The sequence below is a fragment of the Phacochoerus africanus genome, chromosome 7 (genome assembly GCF_016906955.1).
Source record: "Phacochoerus africanus isolate WHEZ1 chromosome 7, ROS_Pafr_v1, whole genome shotgun sequence".
NCBI lineage: Eukaryota > Metazoa > Chordata > Mammalia > Artiodactyla > Suidae > Phacochoerus > Phacochoerus africanus.
This window is the reverse complement of record NC_062550.1, coordinates 41,660,259-41,671,228: the sequence shown is the minus strand read 5'-3', so window position 1 is coordinate 41,671,228 and position 10,970 is coordinate 41,660,259. Positions and strand designations below refer to the sequence as shown.

The window sequence follows — 10,970 nt, the reverse complement described above, 5'->3', positions numbered from 1 at the left end:
AACTACCATCAGTTCTCATGAAACTTACCTTCCAACAGGAAATTCCACACTTTGTAAGGAGTTGTGCTTAAACTGTTCACCCCCATTAATGGAGAAGAGTAATGTGGGTAGAGCTTTGGAGACCGGGGTGGCATGGTGGTGGGGTTGAGGGCTGGGGAATGATGATTCAAAAGTGCCCAGGTAAGTACCATAATTTGTTATTATTCACAGCCCACATATTATTGATCAACTTTCCCTGTGAATGGAAAAAAAAGTCATAACCCAAAGCCCACGATTTGGGGAATAAGTACTTTTTGTCTATTATTTAAATGATACCTACTCACACCAAACTTGTATAACCCTGCTTCCTAAAGACCAAAAAAAAGAGCAAACAGGAGATCCCATCTTGAGAAACTCCATCTTTATCCTCATAAATGTTTAGCATCCAGAGTGCTAAGGGTGAAGTGAAAATTGTCTATAAAAGGGTGGCTTCTAAACATGGTGGCCCCACTGGTTTACTTTTTATAACCAACCCCTTGAAGGGGTGAAGCTGGGCTGTGAAAAGAATGGGATATCACTCCTGCTTATGGACTCTAAGTTCATAAAAGGAGACATTATCCTGAGTGGGACTGACCTAATGGCAGTCCTTAAAAGAGTAAAGCAACAGAGATGCTCTTTTGTTGGCTATATGATTCCCTGTTAATGAGAGGAGGTAGTTACAAGGCAAGAATGGGAAAGTGGGCTCTAAAAGCTGGGGGCTCTTTTTTAGGGGAGAGAGCTGGGGGGAAAATGACACAAAGGCTGATCTCTGGGGAAGACCTATATTTCTATTTGCATAATAAACTGCTACTTCTGAAATAGCCATAACTTGCTGTGCATTCTCACAGTTATCCACAACTCTGGACATAGAACCTTATCATTTGTTGCAGAAAATTTTATTGAATAACACAACCTATAGCGTATTTTTCTTTTTCTTGTGTGTGTGTGTGTGTGTGTGTTTCAGGGCCACACTTGTGGCATAATGGAGGTTCCCAGGAGGCTAGGCGTCCAATCAGAGCTACAGCTGCTGGCCTATGCCACAGCCACAGCAAAATCAGATCTGAGCTCAGATCTGACCTACACCACAGCTCACGGCAATGCCAGATCCTTAACTCACTGAGTGAGGCCAGGGATCGAACCCTCAACCTCATGGTTCCTAGTCAGATTCGTTTCTGATGCGCCACACCAGGAACTCCACAACCTACAGTATTTTAAATCAATCAATAATAGGTGAAGTTTAAGGCCTGGAACATTACCCTCATCCAAGAACCATGATTAATTATAAAATGAGTAACAGATCATTCTGAATTACTTATGCTCATTCTCTGCTTAATGATTTTGCTCGCCAATACCTGTGAATTGCTAAGTGTTACCTGATATTTAGCATTGTTTAAGAGTATTAGCGCAAAGTGAGTGATTTGGTCTCTTATTGCAAACTGCCTGTGGTTTTGCCACCTAGAAACAGGTAAAGGTTGAAGTTTGGACAATTTTGCTTTCACTCACAGGCACTTCATATAGGACTCACACAGCATATAATTTGTTTATTGTTTCAATTCATCCCTTGTCCATTCTTCACTCCAATTCACAGCAAGCATGGAAGATCCAGTGTCAAATATCTTTATCCCTTTGATTTTCCTATATATTTTAAATAATCCCATTAGTCAATGCACTGTATATTTTTGACTGTATGTCAATGCAATCCTTCATTTCTAACTTCTAATTACATACTATATCAAAATAGTGTATTACATGTAAAATTTCGTTGAGGATTTGATCTCACAACCTCCATCAGTTTGGCCTTCAACTCTTAAAAACAGCTCATAATTCTGTGAGTTATACCTAGGTTAACTATATATTGTTCAAAATGTAACACTTTTGAAAGGACAGGGTGACACTATCACCCATAACTGAAAAACGGTCGTAAACCAAGGCTCTCCCAGGAAGATGAGGATATGTGGTCCTTCTTTGGGACTTGTTAAGGCAGGAAGTCTGATAAATATTTGCACACATCCACAAGGTAAAAGTAGCTTAATTATTTTTTTTCCACTGGACTAAATAATTGTTCCTAATATATCACTTTCCCAGCTTCTAGTCTCCCATTAGGGCTTATAGCTTTTCCAATAGTAAAAATTGTAATTGTTATAGACCAGTTGGCCTTGCTTTCATGGAGGGGATTTTGGATTATTCTTTGCCCTGCTAATAATAAACAACCTATAATTAATACTAGATAAACCAGTTAGAGTTTTACTCCATATTCTTTTGTGAGTAGAATATTATTCTGATAGAGATGGTTTTATTAAGCTACTATTCTCGTGGTCTGCTGTCATTACCCAGAAGAAAAGAGTTATTACAGATAATGTTGCCGATAACTTGATAATGAGAAAAATCAAAGTCTTTTAAAATTTTACGAAGAGTCATTAAATCTGTTGGGGGTAAATCACTGACTCTAAATATAAAGCCCTTGAATCAAAATTTTAGCTGAATGGAATATCGATATTGAGAGACTGGGAAATAGAAGATGAGAAAAGCTAAAAAATAACTGCTACACTACAAATGCAATGAGCAGTTTGTTATAGCATTCATCCTGATGTGATAAAATAACTGAATTACTTCATATTTTCCATTTATCTTTTCAGATTGCCATTTTTCTCCATGCCATAGAGCTCTAATAAAACAAATTCACATTAACGTAATATTTGGATTTCTTCTATAAATGAGCTGTTATTTTACTTTGCCCATTTGTCAATTGCATATTTTGTTAATAATCCTTTGCCCATTATAAGAACTATAACATTTATATTGGCGTATCATGGCATTTTGTTGTGTGTTTCTAGTATAACAATGCACAGAAATTTTTACTTTTATCATGGTCCAACATAGCAATTTTTAATCTTTTATGTGCTTTTAAGAAATTTTCCCTTGCCTATAAAAACAAACATATACTCCCCTATTTCCCTTTAAAGTTTTTATGTTTAACCTTCCACAGGGTTAAGTCTTAAATCCTCATGGAAATTAATTTCTGTGTCTGGAGTAAGGTTTAATATTTATGGATGATCTATTTGAGAACAATACCCAGTTTATATCTACTGAGTATAATGCCAATTCAGTCATACATCAGGATGACATAAATGTGTATGTGGTTTTCTTTGCCATCTAATTCTAAATTCTTTTTTTTTTGCACAAAAACCGTACTAAATCTTGTCTATTTTTGCACCTCGCTTTTCATATAAATCTTAAAATTAGCTTATCAAATTTCATTAAAATGTTCATTTAGATTTTAATCAAGATTCTTTCCAATACATGTAGAGTGATACTGTGCTTCCTCTTCATGAACATCCCGTCATGCTCCATTTATTTGTTTCCTTTCCTGTGATTCCTCATTTGTGTTTCTTTTAACATCCAGATGTAATTTTTCTCATTTTCTCCATAAAATATTACACTCATGTTATATTAATATTACATAGGACCATTATAACTTTTGCTGCATCGAATTATAACATTTAAAAATGTTTATTATTCTGATTTTGGTTATCTTCTTTATACCCAAGCAGCTTTACTGCTTCTATCATTTCCAGTGGTATGTTCGTAGATTCTATAAAATTATCCACTTAGGTATCATCTGAGAATGAGAATTTTGTTTCTTCCATTTCTGCTTTTAAAGGGAATGCCTTTAAGTACTTACCATTAAGCAAAACAATTGTACATTTTTGATACATATATTATCAGTGTATGGAAGTTGTTTAGCCCATAAGTTCCTATGTGGCTAATAAGCATTTTAAAAATCAATAATTGGTACCGAATTTTATGAAGTATTTTTATGTACTGAAATTTTCACATTTTTCTAATAGTAATGTGATGATTTTGAGTCAAAATTTTTCCTGGGATTAACCTGACTCATTAAGTTTATTTTTGATAAAGCAGTTTGCTAACATCTTCATAATTCACTTACCCTAGGATTTTAGTTTCTTGCTGTATTGTCTGTAAAACTGTCTAGCATTTTTATGTGCATTCAGGTAGAGATGGGATTTTTTTAAGTTCTAGATGTAGTTAAATTACTAAATGTATTAAATTTTAAGATTAAAAAATTTCTCATGAGTCATTTTTGATGTATTCTTAATACATTTTCCATTTTTTTCCAATGTTTTCACTCATCTTAAAGTTTTCATTAGTATCACCATGTTTTAATTCTACTTTAACCATAGTTTGTCTTTAATTCTAAAAAATCAGCCTTTCCATTTATTAAAAATTCTTGCTTCAATTAAGTTCACTGGTCTGGCAGTACCATTCTTCTTTTGCTTCTATTTGCTTTGTATTTTTATTTTTGAATGAGGCTCAAGTAATAATGACTTAAGTTTCCAAAATGGAAAACAACAACAAAAAAACCAAACCAAGGATTTACAGGTTTATCTGCAATGTTTTTCTGAACAAATGCATCATTTTCAAGAAATATTTTTCTCTGCAGCATCCTGAGCATTTTTGAGAACATAAATAAAAAAATCAAAGAGCTTGTACTCTCCACAGCAGAGTAAAACTTCCTGAAGTCTGATGTTAAAAGTTATTTCTGGGAACCAGCAATTCACTAACCATGATAATTATTCTAAAGACTATATGAAAAGATGTTTCAAGAAAACTGTTCCTGAATCCTTAACTACTTCAACATTATTCATTTTCTGTTTTTATCAACATCAAGCAACCATTTATTAGGTTCCTTACCTCATGCTGCACATCATAGCTAAAATGCAGTAGGTAGGGAGTTAAAGGGTATGTGATGCCTTTTTTTTTCCTTTTTAAAGATCATTATTTAGAAAATATGAAAAGGAATCTTAGAAGTCCTACCATAAAGTGGATTTAGTAAGGCACTGAGGTCTTGCAAATATTTCAGAAAAGTAGGTTAGCATGAAATGTATTAATTCAAATTTAAACATATGAAACAGGATCCAAAAATATTTGCCACAGCTGCATATGAATGCTAGGTGACTCCTATCATGTGATAGGTCTATAAGGTCCCCTGAAATATCCTGAGACAGGTTTCCTCTCATCCCATTTCCGTAATTTTTATTCATCTAAATATTATTTTCAATTTTGGACTGTTTCTTTAAAGAACTAGAACATTTAGTAGGTGGTTTTGGTCAATACTAAGGAGCAACATGTACAATTTCTAGAGAAAGTGTGCCAATTTTGGATTAGAAACTGGAAGAAATAAAAATCTCTGACTTATCTAAAAACAAAATGACAGAACTAAATAGTTGGAGTAAAATAAAAATGGAAATGGGAAAAAAATTACCCTTAGAAAGGCTGACATATTCTGCTATGAATTATTTGCCTCTTGAGAGCAAGAATATTAGATTGAAATGGTGGTAAGATAGATAGATAGATAGATTAGATACATAGATAGATAAATCTTGAGTTCCATTTAAATTGAACTACCCTTCACACTGGACTTATTTAGTGATGGGCTTGGGTTAGACTTATTTTACAACTTTCTTGTTAATGGAAAATGGATGATTACATATAGTTAGCTTCTTCCACTGGATGTTGCAGAAAGTTAAATTTGCATAACAAGATGGAGAAACAAACTTGGGCAGAATTCTTCTATTCTGATAAAACTCTCGCTCAGGAGAAAGTGACTAAGGTTCAAAAGTGATTCAACATTTATTTTACTATGTCAATACTAAAAAAACATATGTATATATATAATTTCAAAAGATGAACATACAATCCAAATAAAGTCGTTTTTTAAAATTTTGTTTATTATTATTGTTTACCAATGGGGAGATGCAGTTTATTTACACCAGCAGCCATAGGGGCAAGAGGAGTACACAGTTAGTTAGCAATCTGTATAGGATGAACTACTTATGCAAAAATAAGACTCTCCAAACAAAGGACAGTGGTGAGCTTCACTACACTTCCCGAATGACCCCAGCATGCGATAATGCCAGGCAATGGCCCCTGGGCATGCGGTTTGGTGGGAACTAATGTATGGAAGGAAAAGCCACAAACCACAGAAATTTGTAAAGAACCCCATCCCCCACCCCCCACCCCTTACACACACACACACACACTCAGATACATAATAGAATTACAGGGTGATCAATACACTTAATTGAGAAGAGAAGGACGGGAATTCTGCTGTTAGAAGATAAGTAGGGAAAGGGAGAGTTCCTAACCACTGTCAACTATATGGTAGGGAGCATTCTCTCCCCCTAAAAGAAAGCAGTTAAGTTTGTCCCCAAGGGCACCTGCTGGACCTAGTCCACCTCATATCCATCCAGGACAGGAGGCTACTGCCCTAAGAATGGAGGGCAAAATACAAAAACACAAACCAAGAGAGAGGTAAAATGAAGCAACCATTACACAAAACTCTTTCCGCTTCTGCCTCCTCTAACTAGGAGAAAAGGCCAGAAAGGAAACAGCAATGTCACAATATGAGCTCCCTCTCTGAAGAGCAGACAATGGCCTTACCTTCAGCCTGTTTCCCAAATCTCACTTGTAAGAAGGCCAGAGTCTCACTTAGACCCTCCTTTCCCTTTGCATCCCCTTAGAAGGAGATGTCTATAAAAAAAAGTCAAGGGCAGATAACCCCAAATTATTTTAGCTCTTGCCAAGGTTTGACTTTTTAGTTATTACAAGTCTTGGATTGAAGAACAATCTCTAGCTTGGCCCTGACCCTGGGCAGGACAACTCTAGTGGGAGAATGTAGTAATAGTCTTGGGGCCCTATTATTATGATTCCCCTATCCCTCTAGAATATGTAACCCAAATCAGTCCATACAGTCCAAACAGACCCTTCTGGGATAAAGGATACATGCACAGCAAGGATTAGAGAAAATGGATCTGAATCTGCTCCATCCCTGTGTCAGTTAGCCTTTACTGCTTTTCTGTTTAGGTCCTACTAGGTAGTATCCAAGTTGAGGTGGGCGGATATAACTCCTCAGGAAGTAAGACACAGCAGGAAGGCATACCAGCAAGGTAGTCCTATAAGAGAACTACTTTTCATATACAAAAAAATTATGTTCTCTTCCCATCCTAATCCCAAAAGAGGGAGCCATAAGATTCTTCTCTGAATCTCTAACAAAAACAAGAAAACAGTACAAAACAAAACAAATTTAATAGAAGCCAAGTAAAGAGAAACTGGGCAGGCTTCAGAAGCAGGAGCATCAAGAGAAATAAACTGAAACTGGTCAGTGTGAATGCAGAGTGGCAGGCAGCACCCAGGTCATGAGCTGCACCAGACAGGTATTGGAGCAGGGGACAGGAGTACACAGGGCCAAGCCAGAAAAAGAGGCTGGGCCCCTTTTTTTGGGGCATAGAATGAGGTAAGAAAACATTTCAAATAAAGCAGCACCGTTCTCGCTCACCTTGGGGCTCCCACCCCTCTACTTCATACACTGCAATCAGGGAGTCAAGTGGAGAGTAATTTTGATATGCAGCTCACACTTCCCATCTTCCCCTATCACATTTCCTAAAGCCAGGGGATTTCTGGAGGCCCTTCCCTGACTTCCAACAACAAAAGGACAGCTCTTGTTGTCAAAATGGTTCAGAGGACTGAGTGGAAAGGGCTGCCCTTTGTGAGGGGCAGAGGTGTTGACAGTCTAGATGTTCACTGTAACAGAGCTCTGTGAATGCCCAACCCCAGGAACAGGGGCGCTCAATAGGATACTGCACAGTCAGATGAGAGAGGAAGGACCTAGTCCTGCTCCTTTGCTCCTAGCATTAACCCATTCACATTATTGAGTGCAGATGGAAAAGGCCCCCTCTGGCCTCAGCTTTCAAACCACAGCCTCCTGCACAGCCATGATGCTCTTCCATAGTTCACTCCCGCCCCTAAAGTGGGAGGCAGGTAGTGACCTGGCATAATAACCAAGTCAGATCCTGGCTAGGTAACTAGTAATTCAGAGTAGAAAAATGCCCCGCCAAACTGCTGTCCACAGCATAATATATCCAGATATGAATCTTGCAATTTGAAAGATCGTGCATAGTTGCAGAAGCCCTGCTATTTCCCCAAGGGAGCAAAACTTAATCCTCAGCCTGCCTGGATAACCAAGTTGTTCATCTGCTAAGCCTATGCCACCAGGTGAGGTGCAGGAAAGAGGGCTCTGTTCAGCAAAAGGCTAGCCCACATCCCCAAGTCTGTTTAAGTCATTGTAAATGCTGGACCTCTGGGAAACTGGTGGCTTTGAGCTTTTCTTCTTGTTGGAGTCAGTATCACAGAGCTTCTCTTACCAGATTCAGCTGGAAATTGTTTTTCTTGGTTTTCAAAATTGGAATGATTAACATCCAGATCTCATACCTGACTTTCATTCGTCTTGCAGAAGCCCAAATCAGAGGCTCAGAGATCAGAGGTGCAGTCCCACTGTGGCCCAATGATTAAGGCCTGACCATCACTTATGTCCAAACTGTCAGTTGTCCAGAAAGCCCTTGACATCAGACAGGCAGAAAGGCTGAGGAACCAAAGAACTTTATATACTGAGCACACAGCTGCTCACCTGTGCACTGGGGATAGTACAGGGTTCTTGTGCACTTTCTTGTGTGTTTAGAAATCAAGCACTGCATGGTGTGCAGGATACACAGCACAGGTCCTCCTATCCAGGGTTTCAAAGCTGATCCAAGTTAATACACAAAAAAGGATCCGAATTCCTAAATTCTCCACTTCGGGTTTTTAAAGGCTAGGATCTTCAATGGGAATTGGGACTTTTGTCCGATTTTTTTTTTTTTTTCTTCTACTTAGCTACCTAACTTCTCCAAACCACAGGACTGGTCTATGTTATAGTCCTGGTCACCCTCAGACGCTCATCTTGCAGCTACTGGAATTCCGGAGGTGAGCGCTGCAGCTGCTGATCAGGCCCATTTCCAGATTCTCCAGGAAGGGAGCAAAGCGGGAGGCGACATGCTCCTTTATCTTCCACTGGCTGAATGCCAAAATCTTTCACATTACCAGTCTCTGCGAATTCCAGGTAGAAGTAGCCACACTTGACTGCCCGGTGCACCTCAAAGCAGAAGCCCAAACAAGAATCCTCTATCAGGTCTACGTATATCTCCTGAGCGATGGCCTCTAGCTTGTTAGTATCCAGGTTAGCCAACGAAATTTCCTCCATTTTAATCTGTAAACGACCGTGCAGAGGACGCTCGGATTACTCACAGCTGCACCGGCGGCAACACGTCTGCTCAGCGGGCCGCGCCTAGGCCTACAGGCCTGTCAGGGCCGCGTCTTCGGCGGCGAGGGCGGAGGCTTCTGCGGCGGCAGAGGCAGGGCAGCAGCAGCCAGCGGCGACTGCTCTGACCTCAAGTTCTTCCGCTGCTTTCGGCGTCTCCTCGACTCTGGGACTTGGAGCTCGGGCTGGCCCGGGACTCACCACCGCCAAACGGTCTCGGAGCCTCACCCACCGCCCCAGACCTCTTCCGCTCGCTGCTCCGGGCTTAGCCCCGCCTCCCCACTTCCGCTCCTCAGCGCGCCTGCGCACTGGCTCCGCGCAGACTCGCGGGGCTTCTCCTTAATGCGCAATTGCTTGAGAAGCCTTGGAGTTGGGGAAATGGGTGGGAAAAACTAAAGCGTGTCAGACTTTGATTATCTCCAATTGTAAAAATATAGGGATGCTATTTTATGTTTTTTTATTTGTAGATTTAAACACTCGCTGTTGGAGTCAGCATCCGAGCTTAACTGAGTCTCCTTTGAAAAAGACAACTAATGTGTACATTTGTGGTATGATCTAAAATACAGTTTTCGGAATAGTTCTCCGTATACGTTTGAAATTTTGACATATTATTGGCTTACAGTCGTTTATAGTACTGCCGCACTTGTCATTTAAATCCACTAGATGGTGCAAGGAAACAAATTACAGTATAGTTTATCTGTCTTTTTTTGAATGAAAAATTAGGCACTAAAGACATAATTCATAAATATTGATCACGTGAACCTGACATTTATCTCATTTATAAGACTATTAAGTCGGTGTGACAATAGATCATATACATCTCCAAAATAATTTAAAGAGAAAATTATAGGTTATACTCTCTATTGAAGAGGGAGGAAACCTGAAATATGTTAAGTACACTGGGAGGTAAAGGAAGCTTTTCGTAAAATTGTGAAGCATGAATTGTGGGATCTAGAGCTAGTTTACCTAGGTTTAAAACTTAGATCCAAAATTTAGCAGTTCTGTTTCCTTAACTGAATAAAGCTAGTTCGTATTTCATGGTTAAAATTAAATGATTTTTTAAAAAATTTTCTTGTGATAGTTTATTATATGTAAACAAGTATTCAGTAAATGTCATCTATTTTAGTCATACTAGTTATGGACTTAAATAAGAACATAACTGTAATATTGCCTATATTTTCTGTTAATTTTTGTCCCTCCATCACCACTGTGAAATAGAGCAGCCTCTTGTGTCTTTATCACAAAATAGCGGTAGCCAAAGAAGTAAACATTAAAAAAATATATATATCTGTCAGTATAATTTTCTTTCCAGAATAAAGGAAAATATAGACATGCATCTTTTCAGGTACAAACAGGAATTTTCTAATGTATATGATCATCAGAACACTATTAAATAGTTTTAGAATACATTCTTAATATCTCATTCTATTTTTATGAGCAGAGGGTTAAGTACCAGTTTAACTTACTGGTTTGTGATAAATTGGTCAGTATTGTTCTCATTCAAATTTTCTGATTGTGTATTTTATCATCTTAAAAAACACAAATTGGTAGATTTGGAGGATTTTGAAAGCTTATTTGTACTAAGCCATAAAATATAATGATGATTAAGTGCATAAGTTCTTGAGTCAAACTGTCTTCTTCCTACCACTTACTGTGTGAACTTACCTACTTCTGTAAATTACAGTTTTCTTATTGTAAAATGTGAGTGACAGTTCCCATTACACAAATTTGTTGTGAGATTTATACTTGACAATGAATTTAAGTCTTCACAAAGTGTCTGATAGTATATAATATTGTCTCC

At 38.2% G+C, this 10,970-nt stretch overlaps 1 protein-coding gene across 1 annotated transcript; it reads right to left on the bottom strand.

Annotated features, from left to right (window-relative positions):
* Positions 1-5,747: 5,747 nt before the first annotated feature.
* ATXN7L3B (ataxin 7 like 3B) lies at positions 5,748-9,430 on the bottom strand. Its single transcript, XM_047787210.1, has one exon. The coding sequence runs from the start codon at positions 9,110-9,112 to the stop codon at positions 8,819-8,821; it is 294 nt and encodes a 97-aa protein (XP_047643166.1). The 5' UTR covers positions 9,113-9,430; the 3' UTR covers positions 5,748-8,818.
* Positions 9,431-10,970: the final 1,540 nt, after the last annotated feature.

What these genes read in the sequence shown, in the direction of transcription:
- ATXN7L3B (XM_047787210.1), bottom strand. Translation starts at nt 9,112, where the DNA reads ATGGAGGAAATTTCGTTGGCTAACCTGGATACTAACAAGCTAGAGGCC.